Here is a 20567-nt window from a genome sequence, read left to right on the forward strand (position 1 = left end):
TATATTATGAATTATTTATTCCAACAAGGGGCTTCTTTCTTCTGAGCCATTTGTTGCTAACCTTTAAAAGGAAGTTTTGTTCCTATCCCTAAATTACAGTGTTTTTGTGAATGACATTTCTACAGTAAATTTTTAGTTTTCATATCAATGTAAATAATCAGAATATTCTAAACAGTTTATTTCTGTTTATTGTCAATTGATCAAGAAAGTTTATTTTCTCTTCTTAGCTTTGTAGCTGAGACATTGCCAGTACTGGCTAGAGAGAGCTGTATTTTTGACTCATGCACACGCAACGTGTGTGTGCTAACACACTTTATTTCATGAGAAATACAGGTATCCAAAAATGGATTTATCTCTGATGATAAATTTAAAAAGTAAATAAAATGTTAATCTGTTTACACATTTTCCCATAGTACTTAGTATAAATCTTGATATCTTTTCTGACTGCTCTGTAGAGATACATTGCAAGCATTCAAGCTTGTTCGATTTGCAATGCCTGGTGTATGCTTATTGAATTATATACAATTCCTGTGTGTATCTAAGGTTTGCAGATGACTTTACAGTTATTTTGAAATGTTCAAAACTGAATACTTTTTCACTCTGTATTTTATAATCTGCAAATGATTACAGGCAGAAAAAATATTTAACTTTTTCTCTTAATTAGTCATATTTTGCATACAGATACGTACCTGTTTCCTAAAACAAACTTAAAAGAGAGAGAAACTTGGCAGACTCTTCAAAGTAGGTATTTGAAACCTGTCTGAACACACACTTTCAGAGCTGAGGCGCAATTTGAATCGTTTCAGGCCAAGCTTGTAGTGGGCGTATTAATTCAAATTCCACCTGCTGGAGTTATGTATAGGTAAATAAATCAAGCCACTCCCCTGTCCTCTTTCTGCAGCAAGATATGAGCAGGAAACATTTAAACTAGCTGAGTTAGAGAAAGCTCTTCCTGTTGATTTAACTCAAGGAACAAGAATCAAGTCAAATAATGACAGACCTGTATTTCTCTTGCATGTGCTGTAGTGGAGGCTGAAAATCATTGTTAGTTTCTGTTCACGCACAGCGAAATCTTGCTTCCTTGCCTCGGAAATCACCTGGCAGCTGCTGTTGGAGGACTTACGTTGCTTTTCACATGAAACTTCGCTAACAAGGATTTTTAGAAGTGACCCTGTGAAGCTTTCTTGGACAGGTTTTCTTGTTTGTTTTGTTTTTGTTGGTGGTTCTCTGATTACTCTGCTCCTGAATTACTCTACTTGTGAACGTGATCTGAGGCTTCCTGGTGGTTTTGAGTTGTGTTGTTACTGGTAGTACTTGAGCCAAGTTTTCAGACCTTTAAATGCCTGTGTTCTGTTGCGGATTTATGTTACAAGTTTCTAAAACCAGCCTAGCTAGTGCAAAATCCCTGTGCAACAGAGAAGACGACACTAACAGTAATACTCTGCAATGGATTCTTACCGCACATATTGGGCCTCTAATTTATTTAGTGGTTTGTGGACTGAAGGCCAAGAAGAAAATATATATGAGGTTGAATCTCGTGTGCCTTTACCAAATCCTTTTCCTTTCCCTGAACACTTGGATGAGAATAATTCTGTAGTTGTAAATACTTCAATTTTTCACTTCAGCCACAGAAAAAATGGGCACATTTTAAAAGTTGTCTCTCAGATCTCCTTGCCTACACCTCCCTATTCGGTGAGTATGATAGTTTTTAAAGGAAATTGTATTTTAACCTGCTTAAATAAAAGACAGTTAAGTGAAAACTAATATAAACTTGTCTCCTTATAGTTAAACTTATTATGGACTGCTAACAGTTTCTTTTTCCCAAACAGTGTTTACTAGGCACTGAAAAATCCCTAGTTTTTAAATTTCTGTTCATATCTGACAAAAGAATTTTAGCAGATGCAGAAATACATTGAAATTTGAGTTCTCTAATAAAGATAACTTGACTGTATCTACAGATACATTGTATCTGTATACTTAACATTTTTCTCCTTATGATCAACTTAGGCTTCAGGGCGGGTGTGCAGTAGCTTTTAGGCACTGAGTAGTGACATTAAATAGCACAACTTTGCTAATGACTTCTAATGGTAATGGGAGGAAATGTTTATTACTTGAAAAATCACATATTTATCTTGTTAGTACTGAGAAGAGCTGGAGAGTACCTTTTTTTTCTGCGTTTTAGTTGGAGCATTTGATGCATTTGAGTAAGCCATTTTGTGGCTGTCCATGTGCAGTAACCCTGTTATATGTTTTTGTTTTAATTGGCATAGTCTTTCATGCAGCACTTCAAAACATGAAAATATATTAGGAACAATCTGTGGTTTTAAAAAAGTCTCAAACCAGTGCAGATACTCCGCTGCCTTTTTACTACCTCCTTTTTACTTGACCTCGGCAGAGTAAATAATTCAAGGTGGTACCTATCTAAAAAGGAATGCTGAAGAAACCAAATCAAGTCCTTAAATTCAACATATCATAAAAGAGAAATTATTGATTAATCAGCTGTTCTTTTCAAACTGTAATTTTATTTATAAAATGAACAATTGTGTAGTATTCTATAAAATGTTTCTAACCCATTTTTCAGAGATTACAGGGACTGTAGTAAAGCAAGTTCATTGTATTCATAAACTAAACTGGAGATGGAGAGAGCTTTTATTTTTGAAGAAACAGAGAGATAGACTACTGCATAGAAACAGTAGCAAAACCACTGAAGTTACTATATTACAAATATCGTCCAATACCTATAATATTAAAGAGAAGTAAAAATGGGGGAGGAGCAGGAAATATATGTTGTTTCATTTTCTGAAGTTGAAGTATTGTCTTATTTTGGATACTAGACACATGAAGAACTCATGCCTTGTTCAGCTCTGACAGGTCTAATGCCTTTCATCTTGTATTTCTGTGTCCCTCTGGAGGACAGATGTAGACAGTAAATGTTAACAGTTGAGAAGTATAGATCATCTTGGTTATTGATACCAGTTTACTGTTAGGCAAGACAAACATTTGATTGAGACTTCCAACATTATAGTAATGATATTTCTGTACTGTTTTGCTTTTGTAATTCTGATTTTGATTCTCTTTTGAAATTATCATTTTGAGTATGTCTAAACTGAGTGGCAAATATACACTTCTTTTATGCACTTCAGTCCTGGTTTTCCAGTAGTTTGGGTAGTAACTTAGTGATACTGTGCTACACCTGTAGTAATATGCATTAAATGTTAGCTTATCAGATGGAGAGAGAGGAATACAAAAACCCTTAGTAGTTCTGCTCTGCAGATGCAGTTGAAAACAGCATTCCTCTGCTATCTTGTTGGTTGAAAAGTACGGTGTGGTCAAAATTTACTTTTTCTTTATGTCTTCGTTTTTTTATTCATGCTTAAGAGCAAAAGTGACATCGCTTGTGTCAATTTATATCAAAGATTCAACTAATTTTGGCCATTTTAAGGATATGACGGATGATAGACAGCTTCTGTGCATATTTAGTACAAAACTCTTATGTAAATAAAGGTGAATCTAGTGTAAACTCATAAATGAGAAGTTTCCGGAACAAAGACACGGATTTAGTCATGTGTCTCATGCAGTACGCTATCCTGATGAGTCTGTTTGCTTAGGTTTCTGTATTGAATCAATTTTCTTATTGTAGTCTGTGGGTGTGTGTTCAGTAAAGAACTTGTCAAATGCCCCCTGAAGTTTTGTTAGACTTTTCATAGGAACTGTGAAACAACCATTAACTTAATATAAACGATAGAATAGTTATTTATCAGAAATTTTTTAATTGCATCTCTGTAATTTTCTCTTGTGGTAGCTTGAACATGCTAGAATTACTCAGACAGAACTCGTGCGAGAGTCCTTCAAAAAGCAACAAGAAGCCACAGAATTTATCAAGTGTCAGGAAGAGCTGCAAGAGCGTCTTAGTGAAGAAAGCAAAGCCAGAGAGCAGTTGGCTTTGGAGCTTAGTAAAGCTGAAGGTGAGTAGCTTCTTTGATGAGTTGATGAACTTTTCATTCATTTTTTATAATACTTGTCCATGTTTTATAAATACTGCATTTTATTTCATGCAAGAAATATATTTTTATTTATTGGCTAAATAAATTGCAAATTAAAAGAGAATTGTGAATTTTAGAATGTTATCAGCTTTCTAGATAGTTATGGCTGGATTTTTCTTATCATTCAGCAGTGCAGAAAAGAATAAATAAAAAGAAGGAAAAATAACTAGACATACGAAGTTTAAAAATAGCACTAAAAAAGCAGAAGTAGCGTGACACATGAAGAAAGACAGAAGAAAAAGCATGTGAACTATGAGTGTTGTCTGTAAACTAGCCATTCCACTCAAAACCTCTCCTAAACTTCCCAAGCCACACCTTTCATTTTCCTAGCTGACGGTGAGATTATTTTTTCTCCATGTTCATAACTCAAAGGCATAGGACAACCAAGGAAGTTTCCTATGCTAGCAAGGCATAGAAGAGCCAAGAAGTGAAACTTTCATCTCAAACCCTGGGAGTACAGTTAGCCATCCTCCTCCAACCTCTTCCACCTTTTAAATTTACATTATTGTAATATAGACAAGATGATACCACTTCCTTGTGGCTTCAGTGGCTCTTGATAAAATTTAAAAATTTCATAGAATCAGTAATGTTGGAAGGGACCTCTGGAGATCATCTAGTCTGACCCTCCTGCTCAAGCAGGGTCACCTAAAGCACGTCAGACAGGGTTGCATCCAGGCAGGCCTTGAGTATCTCCAGAGAAGGAGACTCTACAACCTCTCTGGGCAACCTGTTTATGACAGCGCTAAGATAAAACTAAAGAGGCATACATGAAAAAATCTAATATATTCCTTCATTACTTAGGGTAAAATTATTTTAAATTGTTGCAACATAGTCAGAACTTGTGGGGGAAAAATTGTTGTTGTTTTCCAAAGTCTAGCAGCCAACTCTGGGTGCTCTGGAAATGCTGTTTAAGAAAAGTAGGTTATATAAGTTGAGGTTTTCCCTGCCACTGTCTGAATCACAGTTAGTTTCATGCGAGTGTAAAGGTTTGCAATGACCTGAAGTGGCACATTCTGAAACACGCTCACCTCAAAACTAGGTAGCACATCTCAGAAGCCGTGCTTGCATTATACTAATTAATGGAAAAATATTCTAAATTTATGCCAAAAGATATAATTGTATAGGTATTTCTGAAACTTGAAGTTTGGGGGTGCATGGCATTTATAAATTTGTGCCCATATATCTTTGTAGCAGGTTGCTGTGGAAACTGATACTTATGGAAATCTCTTGCTAATAACATGGAGCAACCTAGTCATTCATTACAATGTCAATAATATCCCCAGACTGGAAAGCCTGAACTATGCCTCTGACCTCATTAAGGAAAGCAAAACTGGTTTTATTTCCACAAATTACTCAAATGTAAATGTTAACTTAAATATCCTATGTATACCCAGGGATTCTGCAAGAACCTGAGTTAATTATTTAAAGTAATTTTTTTAAGGCCATGGAAGACTAAACTGTATCAACTTTGAAATCAAATAATACCATTTCCTAACTCTGTCTCATTTGGAAGTATTTTTAAATGCTTGAATGTGTGTTACTATCCTTAAAATTAATTTACTTCATTTTGTACAGACAAACTTAAATAGTAACAACTTAAAATCATTGAATCACCAAATAGTTGAGGTTCGAAGGAGCTTCTGAAGATTGTCTAGTCCAACATCCCTGCTCAAAGCAGGGTCAGCTTGAGTAGGTTGCTCAGGACTCTGTGCAGCTGGGTTTTGGATATCCTCAAGGATGGAGATGCCACAACTTTCATGGGCAAGTCTGTTCCAATGTTTAAGCACCCTCACAGTTTTTTTTTTTAAAAAAAAAGGGAGAGCGAGAGAGAAAGAGAGAGAGAGAGAGTTGTTTCTTATGTCTAAATGCAGTTTCCTGTACTTCACTTTGTGCCCATAGCCTCCTTTCCTTAATTCCACACAACCATGAACAAAAATGTAAAAACCTCAGTCTGAGTTTGACAATACGACAGTGATAAATTTCAGTCTGCACTGTGTTTGAAGTCATCTTTTTAAATGTATTTTCAGCAGGATTAAGGAGACAACTAAAAATGTTCAAGTTGTCACAAAAGGAGAAATACAACAACTTTTCTGACATCAGGAAAATACATTCGAATTTTATCAAACACATAATTTGTTGCAAATTCTTTTGTCATAAAATCTTAGAATCATAGAATCAGTAAGGTTGGAAGGGACCTCTGGAGATCATCTAGTCCAACCTCCCTGCTCAAGCAGGGTCACCTAGAGCATGTTAGACAGGGTTGGATGCTCAAGCGGCCTTTATACGTAACTTTATTTTGTCGATAGATGAATGTTCTATTTCCATCCAGCATCTCTGCCACTGTCTCTATGTGGCAGTTTGCAGTAACAACCATAGTAACTGACATCTGGAAAAGATGTGAAAAACACCTGTTCTGTAGGCAGGATCTCTGTAGTAGATGGCAGAAATATTTGGTCGGCTCTGAAGCTCGGCAGACTTACCCGTTTCTGCACAGGAGCAAAGATCTAGTTTCGGAGCCACATGTTATTCTTGGAGAATGCAGTCCTGCCAGGCCTCCTTGTTGTTTTACATAGCTAATCCAATATGAGTTCACACGCTAGTAATACATATAATAAGAAAAGCAGGTTTCTAAGCTGCGTCTCTAAAACGTGATGTGGGGGACAGTGGGCAGCCTGTCAATGCACAAAGCATGAACATTGCGTGTAATTAGCATATTGGTTGCAACATTTTAATAGCTTCAAAAACCAGAGAAGAGGAGAATTGATTTCCTAGGGAGATGTATTGAGCTTACATAGATTCAACTGTGAAAGAAGTATTTTATCATTACTTTTTAAAAAAAAGAAATTACCAGAGAGCACAAGCAAAACCAGTAATATTTTCTGCCGAAGTACAGATGACCTAAGAATTTATATTCCTGCATGAGTAAGTTACAAAACTGTTTAGGACTGACAGACTTCAGAAAGTAGGTCACTCTTATGTCTGTTGCCGCTTTCCTTGGAAAACAATTATTTTAGACTTGATAGAATCTATATTCACAAATCTTCAAAAATAAAATAAAATAGACTAAATAATACATGAAGACAAAGCAGTGAGGTTAGTGTTAAATTTTAAAGGCAGAAATCTGCCATAATTTCATATTTTTTTTTATTACTGTCCTGTTACAAGATGAAAACAGACTGAAAATGGACTAGATTCTTGTCTTGAGTAATATGCTTCTGTTATAAAGGTTATTTGTGCAAGCAAACTGATAGCAGCAAAAAAACTGCAAGCTCTTGCTAGATGCCAGTTTGTAGATAGTGAGGTTGTCTGCATGTAAATGAAGATGAAATTTTAGCCTTTATAAAGACTTTCAGTAGGAGCTGAAATATTCAACCAGAGCATGCTTTGTGTTTGGAGATGTAACAGATTAAACAAGTACATATTTGTGCTAGAAAATAAAATACATTTAAATAGAAAAGTCCAGTGAGAGCCATGAAGCTATGTTTCACGTTCTCCGTATTCTATCTGATGAGGATTTAGGTGGAAAAGAAATACAGAATGGAAACAATCTTCTGAAATCTTTAAGCTTCCTAATGGAATTTCAATTTAGTTGTAGCAGTAGAACTGGTTGATTGTATTTTATTTATAAATTTTTTAAGGAATAGTGATGTATGTTCAGAGAAGTAAATTCAGTACCAGTTTATAAGACTTGACAGACTAGCTGTATTGGTTCAGTTCATGATCAGTTCTGGAACACAGGAGACAGAATTCGATGTTACAGTTCTAACCTTTGCTAGATACATTTCACAGCTCAACTTCTAAATTATTTGTAGAATTACGTCATGTTGAGAGATTTAATTCAATTCAGTCTTTTACAGAAACTGAGCTCATCTGTCCCCCTTACTTCTTTAATGTACACACTTTTTAACTCCTGAGTTTTAAATCTTTTTTCCTCCTTTTTTTCTCTGAGCAGCTAAAATCAATGCACTTTATGACAGACACCCCTTTTGATATAACAAAAAAGAATGCCATAGACCTCTTTAATTTTTTCTGCTCGTTGAACTGAGTTGTGAGCACGCTCTGACAAAGCCAAAGTGCATTCTCTTATCAGATTCCTTGTTTAGGCCTACAAACGATAATGCAGAACAACATCTGAGTTCATTACACATCTGATGGTACTCTGTCTTTTCTTGAGATAAAATATGTCATTTTTGATCATTTCATACTAATCACAGAAACTGCTGCAGCTGAGACATTTTCAGACCTCTAGTGTTTTGTTTTAGTGGCCTGTCAGATGTAACTTATCTAAGGAATGTGATAGAAAGCTAATGCCAATTTGTTCACTGAACTCTGACAACTTTCATTAACTCTCTTAAAAAAAAAAAGAAAAAAAAAAGAAAGAAAAAAAAGAAAGAAAGGGGGGAGGTAAGGGAAGGAGGGGAGGAAGTACCGTAATACACGTGATCTTACCATATTTTCTTTCTCTCTTGTTCATATACTGTGTGTGTATGTGCATGCACTTCCTTTAACCTGAAAATACTCTCTCAATCTCTAACCTGTCAAGAACTCTTTAGCTGTGATGAGTATAAATACTGGAATTCATGTTGTCTTAAATTTTTGAAATGCAGTGTTTCTAGTGTATTTTTTTCAACTGTTAATCCCTCTGTATAGCTGTGCACTCTATGAATCAAAGACTGCAAAAAAAGATTGGTCAGCTGTGCCTGACTGGTATACCTGAGGACCAGACCTATGCTTTTTAGACTATATATGCAAAGACCACTGTTACTTCATTTCCATCTTGGTAACTTTCATCTGAGATGTGACTAAGAGAGTTCGCAGAGGTTTTACTATATCTACATTGACAACCAGGGGAAACATCTTTAGTTTTCCTGTAGTATCAAGCTAGAGTAAAATCAGTATTAACACTAGCTCAAGACTATAGATTTGTAATTGATAAATTTTAGGTTCTTCAATAGCAGAAGTTTGCTTTCTTATTGAAAGATACCACTTAGATTCTGCGGGTTTTGCAAGATAAACCATTTCTATAAAGTAATAAGAAACAACCTATAAGAGAGAATTGTGTGTCCCAACTGAAAAAGTTCAGACATCGTATGAGTAGAATCCTGTCTGTCCTTTAGAGCCATGGATATCAGACATAAACGCATCTTATCATGGAAATCTGGAAGTCTGTCCTTAAATTTTACATATTTAGTAGCTTTCACTCTGCAGTAGAAATATCTGATGTGAATTTTCTCATTCAGGCAGAAGCCAATTTAGATTATATAGCCCTCAGGGAAATTTACATTTTTTCCATAAGTCTTTAGCTTTATCCTTACTTCTCTGTCATTCCAAGAAGATGCCATATTTTCAGCCATAGTATCATTCAAAAAAGATAAAACTGTGACTCTCTCATTGTATTCATGTATAGCGTACTTTTAAAATATATGTATTATGTATATTTTTAAAGGCATACAAGACATTTCTAAGATAGTGTCCAGACATCTTTGTTTAAAAGCTCACTATTTTTCTATGCTATTTTTAAAGTTGCATATAAATATCGAAGAAATTAAATTGTTTCATAAATGTGGAGTATGTTTCAGGTACTAAACATGGACAGCTAGGGCCTCATTAGGTGTCTTATGATATCTGAGGAATCTGCATGATAAAGGACCTACAGGAGACCCATGATCTTCCAGAAATAGTAGCTGGATACCAGGCACCTGAATTTATTTGAAATTTCTTTTGTCTCCTACAAAATCCTAGATTTTTGTCTCCAACTTCTTGTTGTTCCAAAGGTTTTGTGATGCAGAAGAAACTGGAGTTGTATTTGGTCCTGTGCTGTCCTTCCAGTTGTTTGTGTATCACGTAAGAATAGCAAGGAAGCCAGCACAGGAGTACAAGTTTTCAGGTGCTGAGTATCTAGCATGCATGTGCATTCATGTGAGAATACGATTGTGATTTCATCACTCAAAAAATTACAGTTGTTCTTTATTATGTATTGAATCTACCCCAAAATCTGTTCTACAGGCATCATTGATGGTTATGCAGATGATAAAGCATTTCTGGAAAAACAGCTCCAGGAAAAAATAGATGTAATTGACCATCTTGAGCAAGAACTACTGTGTACAGGTAACAAATTGCAGGAGTTAGAGGCTGAACAGCAGCAGATCCAGGAAGAAAAGGAGTTACTAACCAGACAGAAGGATGCCATGCGAGCAGATGCAGGGCCGGTAGAGCAACGTATGTATTCTTCACAGTCTTTCTATGAGATGTTCTTGTATTTTCAAGTAGAATACAGAAATCATGGTGAATTTTCTGTTTTTAATCATCAGTAAAAATGTGATATGGCAAATATTATCATACCTGGTGCCTAACCTTAGCATTGTAACTCTTCTCAGTATTTAAACAAAAAGAAACTGATTTTGCAGAAGTGTTGAGCAATCACAATTGCCAGCAAGAGCTTAGTACCTCTGAAAATCTGATTGTTTTCATTTATACAATCACTGGAGAGAGAATAAATCAAAGTTAGCATCTATGTATAAAAATACTGTAGTAAATATTTTCCAATATTTAGAGATTTAGAGAGACTAGCAAATATGATCCAAGTAGAATACGATGTCCATATTTTAGACACAGAAGTTGTTACACTTTTCTAGCAAACTCTCTTCTTTTGGGGAAGAATTGTGTGGTAAGGATAGACTATTATCTGCTAGTAATGAAAGCTGTTTACTCAGACCTTCAAAGAGTAAATAAATAAAAAGCTTTTAGCAGTGATGGTAAAATAATTTCATATAAACACCATGTCAGTTTAACTAACTGCTTACTCAAAAAAATCCTGAAGTCTTCCTGAAGTAAATACATCTTTTAAATCTTCCTTAAACAAAAAACTAAAAATAACATTTTATGTTTATGAGGGGAAGAAAATTAGAACAGCGGTGTGTAAGTAGTGTTGAACTTTATAGGATTGCAGTACTTACACTGTAAATAGCAGGATGAAGTTAACATTTTATTTAGTATCTCAAGATTTATTGCAATATATAATGTTGCTTCTAAACTGCTGAATGTGTATTCAAAATATTTTATACTTCCTATTGTGTATTTGCAATTTCCTGAATCCACTTTTTATAACAAAGAACAGCTCATTGTTTGCTATTTTATAGAGTCCTTGTGTATGAGCCTAGTTTAATTAAGTTGTTTTACATTTCTAAATAATTTTAAGTCATTTTCATGTATAACAACAGTAACAACAAACAATTCTATAATTTTATATATATATATGTATGTATCACTTATGTCATGCATACAAGAATAACCTACTGCATTCCCTAAGTTATCTCAACAACTTTGTCATTAAATGCCACATTCTATCTTTGGCTTCATTTTTTCTTACGTTGTTGCACCACAAGAAAACTAGAGCTGGCATGTGAATTACTTTGCTTCTTTTTTTTTTTTTTTTTTTTGTTTTCTCTCTCTCTATTCTCCTAGGCCTAGTAGATGCTGCAGTCGATGCAGCTTCCCAAGCAGGTGTGTTTGTATATTGCATGGCCAATCGTTAATTGGGTGGAAGACTTACACGTACTGACATTGTTAATCAAGATTATTGGGCTTTCAGCTTACTGACATTACTTGTAATTCTTACTGGCCTGCAGCTTTGATGTTGTATTCCATATTCAGTTTTACTTTTTGCTAACAACATTTCTTGTGATTTCTAAGCATAATAAGCAGATTCATCAATAACCATCATCTTATTCACCTATGAATTACAGATGCTCACATAGTATTGGAAGGATATCTTTTGTAGCCTTTTCTTTTTTTTCTTGCTTTTTATTTCCAAATATGGTGAAGGCATTCATTATGATAACTAAATAATATATTATGTTGGCATGTAATGGTTACCTAAAAAAGAAAATTGGTTTAATATGATGTAAGATGATGGTGCCCAAAGGATCTTTCTTGTAGTGAAAGTAAATTGTATTGTATCTGTCTAAATATCAATCATATTTTAAAGATTCTGCAAATGTAATTACAGTTTGGATTTTTACCTCAATGAGTGCGTATGTTTAGGTGATGTGTATTTCAAGGGGCTGTGGCTTAAAGATCTTAATAGAATGGTTTGGGGCTTTACTATCCACGCTTTTAAGCATTTTGTGCGGACTCGAAATCAGGCAGTCACTGATTTTAGAAAGTTCCAGTTACAGGTCAGTAATTTCCCTCTCTATCTGCCTGGTAACCTCTGTAAGTCTTTCAGTATTTCCTTACTATATTTTGTGTGTATCACATTAAAGAGCAAAGACTGGGAGTGGATTATTTTTACTGGCACTGGTGATGAGAAGAGGGTTGGTTTTTCTGTTCTTCATTGTTAACGCCTGTGCTGACTCCAGCTGTAGATTGAACCAATCCATTCTTCTTTTTTTGTGTCATTTATGAAACTTGAACAGTGAAGTGATCTGATATAACTTCATTAATAGTCCTCTAAAGGACAGTTGTTTTAACATGAATTTGTATAGCTTTTGGTGGTTACCTTGATTATTTTTCAGAGGAAAATATATTGCCTAAGAAGGAAAAATAGTAAAAACCCAAACCAGTTAACATTCTTCAGAGTACAGCATGGATGCATAGAGCCTTGGGGAGTGGTTTGGCTTCATAGCATTGCTAAATATTCCTAACCTGAAAGAATTTTTATGACACCTTTATTGTAATCAGAATTGCTGGAGGAAACAGAAAAGCTAATGAAAGAAAAAATTGAAGTACAGCGTCAAGCTGAAAAAGAATACGATGACCTCCAGAAGCAAGTGAAAGTCTTGGAAATAGACTTAGAAGAGCAAGTCAATCGTTTCATAGAACTAGAACAAGAAAAAAATGCAGAACTAATGGACTTAAGGCAGCAAAACCAGGCTTTGGAGAAGCAACTTGAGAAAACAAGAAAATTCCTAGATGTAAGTATAGTAAAGCTGTTTCATGGAGAAGGGTGGGCACTTGTTTTCAATTGTGAGTCAAAAGCAAATGCTAGCTTTTTTTAGACTTTGAGCAAACATTGAGCATCACATTATAGTAACAGAAATACAGGTTCTGGGACAAGAATTTGATGAATGTTTTGAAAGTTGGATTGAGGTGTTTGCTTATGACAGTCCTGCCTTTTTAAGTATAACATAATAAACTTTCTAAATGTTTACAATAACAAGAAACTTATAAAGTTAATAAGGAAAATAAAATTTTGGCAAACTTCATTATTAACAACATTTTAACTTTCAGGAGCAAGCAGTTGACAGAGAGCATGAGAGAGATGTATTCCAGCAAGAGATACAGAAGCTGGAACAGCAACTTAAGATTCCACAAAGGAGTCAGCCTGTCAATGAACATCAAACCAGAGAGGTGAGACAGCTTATTGCTTGTACTCAGTTAAGATATATGACAAAATAAAAACTATTAAAGTAATGTAATGAGACTCTTTCATAGCGTACTTGTTCTGCACCCACTTACATGACAGGAAAGTAAATCCATATAGAAGAAGGGTAACTTTTTGAGGGAGAAGAGTTGAATTGTGTTCTTGTGGGGGGGGGGTTTCTGTTTGGGGTTTTTTTATAATAGTAGTTATATGGAGATTTTATATCTTTCAAAAGGCTGCTTTGAAGTAACTTAATTTAGAAAACCCAGTCTGTTTTCAAAAGCCTCTGCAAACATTCAGGGCTACTTTATGGGTTTACCATGTTTTTATGCTGTTATGTGCCACTATGTCTATAGCACGGGCCCACCATTCGAACAAACTGAATTCCCAAGGTTGAGTACCTTTCTACAGTTCGCCACAGATGTGGTATCTGACTGTGTGCACGCTTGAACCTCCCCAGTTATGTTGCAAGTGAAATTCTCTGCACGTTAAAGTAAGCAGTGGAACAGGCAATTTCAGGAGTGTGATAGAAAACTACTAGAGCTGACAAAATTAAGAAAAGGTGGCAGCTGTGCAAACACTAGGTATTAAGAAGTCTCTGTACCTTGCAATGAGTTTAGTTTGGTGACCTGTTAGTTTTTATTGCGCTTTTTTTTATGCGAGTTTTCTTCTGTCCTGTGTTTTGAACAAGGCCTGTATTTTTGCATGAATTATTTTTTGCCTGATTTGCAGTATAAAAATATCTCTTATTAGGTTGCACTGTGAATTTCAAATGAAAGTTCTTACTGAGGTGGTTGAGCTGTAATTCAGTTGTGGTTGTATGTATCAGTTGTAATTCAATTATTAAATATTAGCAGCATTTAATGTCTTATAATGTATAACATAGGGCCATAGAGAGGCTTAATAATAGGACATAAATCAAAATATAAGAGGTGTAAGCTATCAAAATACTTACTTAAAGTTCCCAGATTTAGGGGGTATATTTCATGTTTGTTTATATACTTTAACAACGTTCCTTTGTAAGAAATCTTATAGTCAAAGTGTTCAGTGAGTAGTATGTGATATGGCTGTCCTTAGCATCAGTGAACAAATGAATCTTCAGGTATTATTAGCTAGCTGTGTGTTAACCAACCCATGTAAAGTAAGTTGCATCTATTTCCTTCTATTGCCAGTATGTACACACTCTTCTGCTGTTGACATGTTGCAACAGTAGAGAAGAATTTTTAGCCCTATTATTTTGCCTGAATCCAGGATGTTCCTTTTGAGTTTTTTCTGTTATGTATTTGTAATTTGAGGCACAGGTAATATATGAATTCCTGCTAAAAATTCTTAAGTTAAAAAGAAAAAAAAAACTCAAGAAAAAATCAAATTTGATGGCAAAATAAAAATTGTCTTATATTTCTGTATACATACTATATGTAAAAATTGTGCAGATTTATATATATATATATATATATATATATATATGCATATATATGCATATATGTTTCAAAGTTGGCCGATGTACTCCGGTGGAAATTGAAAGGATGCTTTAATATGAAAAAAAGCGCTAGCTGAGGTTTAAATTTTGATATTTTTATTAAATACTTTTAAATTGTTAGATTTTAAGTGGGTAGAAAGATAAGCAGGCAGTAAGCTAATGTCTGCAAGCACCACGGGTGTAGCTACTTTTTGGGGAACAGGGAGTACTGAAGGTGGTAAATTAAGAGTTATAAACAGATTTTTCAATGATTTATTAGATTTACATTTCATTTTTACTATATGAGGAACACAGTCTTACAGTATCCTATACTTTTGTGTTACAGCGTTACTTAGAATATTTTAAAAAATTCATTCTCTATCATTATTTCTCATGCTTTTCTGAGGTGAATTTCTTTATTTTTTCATTTTCACGGGTTTTGAAATACTCTTCTACTTTGTGCAAGTATCTTGAGCATTTTCTGTTGATAATTTCATTTCTTTTTTACTATTATTTTAGGTTACTGTGTCAACTTATTCCAGGGAAGATTGTCTTTAAAAGACTGCTCTAGACTTGATTTTTTTTTTTCTTTTTTCATTTCTCTCAGGAATTTTCTCTGGTCACTTCAGACTTTGATGTTACTCTTGGATGGATAATGTCAGTAATGCCATCCTGTCAGCTTTATATTCTGCTCATCTTCTCTCCTATCTATTGAAATGCTTTGACTCTTCTACTTTTTGGCTACATTGTAACTTCCTAATCGGAAATACTGAAATCAGTTTCTTGGGTGGGATAAGCATGATTTCCATGTCTCTTGTTGTTCCACTCAGGTCTTAACTCTGTGCTTCAGATACCATGGATCTGTTACTCACACATCTTTCTTATCTGTAATTTTTGACTAATCATTTCTGCAATGCTGCTAGAATTGGGATTATTCCTATCTCCACTACTGCAGTTATTCTTTTCATATGTTGCTTTTGATCCACAAGTATCTGCACTGCTGAGATTTAGAATGCTTTATTGGACATTTTTCCTGCTATAGAAAGTTAAAGGATATAATCCATCCAGTCTGTTTGGTGCTATTTAACGAACCCATCAAGAAAACAAATCTTGTTTCTTGAGATTGAATTATAACAATTTTCTTGAATGTTAATGTCACAATGAACTTCAGGGTGTTTATGTGTTACTAATCAACTATTTACTTCGAATACACTTTTCACAGATTTTTAGAGCTGTAATATTCCTCAAAGACAAAAATAGCATCTAAGGTCAAGACATTTCATCCTTAGATGTTAGAGATGTGTTTGGTTTTGTTTTAAGTGGGCTACATAGGGATGCAATATTATTTGTTTTTAACACATTGGAGAGTCCAAGGGCTTCAGAAGGTCAAGGTTAGTTCTAGAGAGTAAATGATATAGCACAGAACATCAGACTTCTTCAAAAATGCTATTTGTATTTTTTTGGATATAGGACTACAGTAATGTACCTTTACATTCTGTTTACCTGAAGAGTAGGAGATTTTTTTACAAGGAAAAAAAAGAGGGATTTTTTCCTCTATCAGAAATGAATGTTGTTACTTCTGCTAGCAAACCATGCCAATCTACTACAATATATTCATCTTCTTGCCACATTGTCACCAGGTTGAACAATTAACAAATCATCTAAAAGAAAAAACAGACAAATGCAGTGAGCTTTTGCTCTCTAAGGAGCAACTTCAGAGAGATATACAAGAGCGAAATGAAGAAATTGAGAAACTGGAATGCAGAATAAGAGAACTGGAACAAGCCCTAATCATCAGTGCCGACAACTTGCAAAAGGTATTGCTTGGTCTAAAATTACCATTTACTTACTACTGTTACACTGCGTTGTTCTCAAGAAAATCAATCTTCTTTATTTGTGTATCAGTAAGCAAAGAAATAACTAAATTATAATGCTTATTTAAAGGTGGAGGAAAGGAAACAGTTTGGCACCATCATAGAAAAGGGAGAATTACCACTTGAAGTACAACTGCAAGCTGAACGCGAAGCTGTGGACAGAAAGGAAAAGGAGGTATAATAGCTATGAAGTGTTGAGTATTTCCTCTGATGTTTTGGATTGTAAGTTTTTGCTTTGTATTGAGCTTAAGGAACTCTACAGGTGAAAATTTCCAAATAGATCAGAGATGGGAGTCCAAATTGCATTGAAATTCTTTTGTGAGCTCTAATTGTTTTTCTTGTCTGTGTTAGTGCTCATGACTTACAAGAATGTTTCTGGAAGCAAAATTTGGATCAGTTAAGAAAAAAATTTATTATTTTGAAAGGGCAGCTCGGTGCATTAATAAGGAAAAGCTTGTGTAAATAGATGTAGTTGTTTAAATTTGGTTTCTTTGTGTAACTAAAAATAACTGTAAGGTAAAATGACTGAATTAAAACGTCTGGAACTATTGTAGTGGCTTTAGTTGGTTTTCTTGGGTTTTAAAATTCCATTCAGTTTTAAGAATCAAATATATCAAGAGAGTCACTGGGCACAAATTCTGGTGTTTGTGTATACTGAATTAGTTTACAGTGACATTGCCCCTGAAAATTTTGGCCTTTAAATTTTTGGTATGGTTCTACATCTTTGTTTTGAAAACATAGATCATAAATCTTGAGGAACAACTGGAACAGTTTCGAGAGGAGCTAGAAAATAAGAATGAAGAAGTTCAGCAATTGCATATGCAACTAGAAATTCAGCGAAAGGAGTTCACTACACGATTGGAAGAACTTGAGCAAGAGAACAAGTTATTTAAGGTAATTGTGTAACAGAGAAGCCTAGAGCTTTTCTTCTCCTCATCCCCAGAAATAAAATCTTGAAAAAACCAAGATGCCAAATTCTCTCTCTCTCTCAGGCATTGTTCAGTTCAACTGCAAAATACTAAAAACCTCACAAGTTATTTCATACATTTTGCTTATTTCAACTCCTGTAACTTAAATACTAATAGAAGAATGTACAGAAAATGTCATGTACAACTATAACATGGTTTGGGTTTTTTTGATAGAATGAAATGGAAATACTGGGACTAGCTATCCAGAAGTCTGAAGATGCCACCGTAAAGGACCATCATGTAGTAGCTGGGAAATTCACTCACATCATGCAAGAAAAGGAGCAGGAAATAGATCATCTTCATGAACAAATTGCAAAACTGCAACGGCAACTTGAAGTCACAACTGACAACAAAGTACATACTTTTGAAATCTTTTGCAGAGTCCTATTTTATGTTGCTAGCTGTTTTTCCTCTTTTGTTGGTAGGGATACTTTCTGTTTACTTTCTATTTAGTATTCTGCTTATTTTTACTTTAGTTCTTTTCTGAGACTCTTCTTTACTCTTCTGACACTTTGGAATATTTAGTAGGATGTAGATAGCTCAGCATTCATTCTACCATCTCCATACAATGACTGCCTTTAGTGCATTATGTTTCAATGACACCTGCAGAATCGTATTATATTTATTAAGCTTTCTGAACAGTTCCACTTCTGTGCTTCCTAGGCTTATGTAAATATTCATCATCATACCAACGTCTGCAACATCTTTTATCCAGTTTGAAATGTGCTGGATATGGAAAGAACGTGCTGCATTATATAAAAAACTTAGAGCAAGAAATGTATTACATCTCAGTAAATAAAATAAAGATGAATCTTTGAAGTTCTCTGTTATCTTCAAATTAGATATTTTTTGATGATAAGCTTGATTTTCTTCTGACTTACTTCCATTTTATACAGGTATAGTGCATTTGATTTCAACAGAAATACCATTTATTTTACATTGATGTAAGTGATAGCAGAAACATTCCAGTCTCACATTTTTTTATAGAAATAAAATTGGAACTTTTAAATGAAAGGATTTTATCTTGCGTTCTGACCATTTTAAACATACAAATGCAAATTTATTAATCATAAGCTTTATCTCCAAAATAAGTATTATTCAGTAAGATCATAATAAAAGTTCTGTTAACCCTCAGCAGCTGATCGAACGTGTTGGATAACATTCCACTTGGACACAAGAATCCACTGCAGTAGAGTGGATAATTTCACTGTGTTTTTATGTGCTAAATTCAGTTGTAATGAACCTCAATGAATAATAACAAAACTATAGAAAATGGATTTAGGAAAGGTCATACTTCAAGAATATAGAATTGTTCTTCTGTTTTACACAGACCTCAGTTATAATTACATCAATTGCCTTGAGAAAAATACCCAGGATTAAGGTTTAATTCATTTTAATGGTTAGTTCTTCTTTAATATGAAGTTTCATTTTCTTAATTTCATCCTCTTACTCGATTATATTTTCCAGTGTATTAAATAATACGTCTGTTTGCTTCATTCTGAGAGCAGTATTAAATACGTATAGATGATCCTTAGGTCAATCCCTTTCCTAATCCTTTAGTTATCTTCATCACACTAAGTGCTTTTCTTTTAATTGCTGTTTAATTTGCCTTCTGTGGTCCTTTGCTCCATTATGTTTTGAAGAACAAACTGTTATACTGACTAGATAGCAATCTCTAGGATCACTGTTCTTTTCTTCTGAAAAGCAATGCCTCAGTCACTTTTTCTTTAATGTTTTTCAGCTTCCTCCATTCTTTGTGGATGTTTTTTAAAAATAAGCTCTTGGTTGAAAAATCAGATCTTTTAATTTATATAGTCACATTTTTTATTTTTTAATCATTTTTACAAAGTCATCTTACTCTTCTACTTGATTGTCTAAATCTAATGAAGGATAGAAAGGAAAAGGAGAGAGCTCAGCTATTTTAATGATAAATATAGCCCTCTTCTCCTCCTAATTGTTTTTTCTTAATTTTTGTCTCTTTTACATTATCTGTTTAAATATCATAACTGATTTTATTTTATACTGTTACTCTCTGAATATTCTTGACAGATTTCCTTCTACCTTTTTTTATTTCCGGTGTAGAAGTTTTGTTCATTTCAGATCTTCAGGCACTTTCTTATGAAAATATATCCTCTTAGTTTTTTACTTCTTGTAATCTGGCCTGTTACTTTTGTAGAGAATTCTTTGACATTCTTCACTCTAATGAGAATTTGCTGCTACCACACTTATAATTAGCAGTTCCTTTATAAAATTCTTAAGACTTACTCAGTTGGAATCTAATAACTTGTCTTACTACTCCTTGATAAACCTTTTTTATTTATTAAATTTAGTGTTCATCAACATGATTTTTATGCCCTCTTTTCTTTCTTGTTAGAGGTCTTATGTCTTCGTTTTTCTGAATCATAAAACCTTCACTATAATAATTTGCTCAGTTACATCTTTTTATGAATTTCTATGAAGTTCAAATCCTTTACCAGCTCTGTAATTTTAAGTGTCATTAGAAGTAGTCAAGAAAAGTAGCATTCTCGTTTTCTTCATGTCTTCACAGATCTGTCTCTAAATTTTGAATAGTTACATGAATTTTTAAATAAATATCTCTATAGCTTCACTTCTCTTTGCTTTTTATTCAAACTATAGCACAAAAAAATGATTTTGCTATAGGTATTGTTTGTCATGTCTGCTTTTGCACACCTGTATATGTGTGTCCACACGTGCATGTGCACATGCACCCATGTACTTGTGTGTGTGTATATATATACACACATATATATGTAGGTTATATATAGGCTTAAATGTATATATAGGTTTGTGGTAAGAAATGTCGGAGTTAACTAAGGCATGTTTCCAGTGGTATCAGAG

General features: G+C 34.1%; 1 protein-coding gene across 3 annotated transcripts in view; it reads left to right on the plus strand.

The window, feature by feature from the left end:
• Window positions 1-20567, plus strand: part of AKAP9 (A-kinase anchoring protein 9) — a 118992-nt gene that overhangs the window by 77750 nt on the left and 20675 nt on the right. The window contains exons 23-31 of one of the 3 annotated variants that reach the window (XM_062569102.1): window positions 3803-3965; window positions 10050-10262; window positions 11508-11546; window positions 12726-12958; window positions 13275-13394; window positions 16507-16683; window positions 16811-16915; window positions 17482-17634; window positions 17883-18062. In XM_062569102.1, coding sequence (XP_062425086.1) covers window positions 3803-3965; window positions 10050-10262; window positions 11508-11546; window positions 12726-12958; window positions 13275-13394; window positions 16507-16683; window positions 16811-16915; window positions 17482-17634; window positions 17883-18062 — 1383 coding nt within the window. The remainder of the gene's footprint in view (window positions 1-3802; window positions 3966-10049; window positions 10263-11507; window positions 11547-12725; window positions 12959-13274; window positions 13395-16506; window positions 16684-16810; window positions 16916-17481; window positions 17635-17882; window positions 18063-20567) is intronic. The other 2 variants (XM_062569101.1, XM_062569103.1) reach the window with 2 other exon arrangements.

The sequence above is a fragment of the Rhea pennata genome, chromosome 2 (genome assembly GCF_028389875.1).
Source record: "Rhea pennata isolate bPtePen1 chromosome 2, bPtePen1.pri, whole genome shotgun sequence".
Lineage (NCBI taxonomy): Eukaryota > Metazoa > Chordata > Aves > Rheiformes > Rheidae > Rhea > Rhea pennata.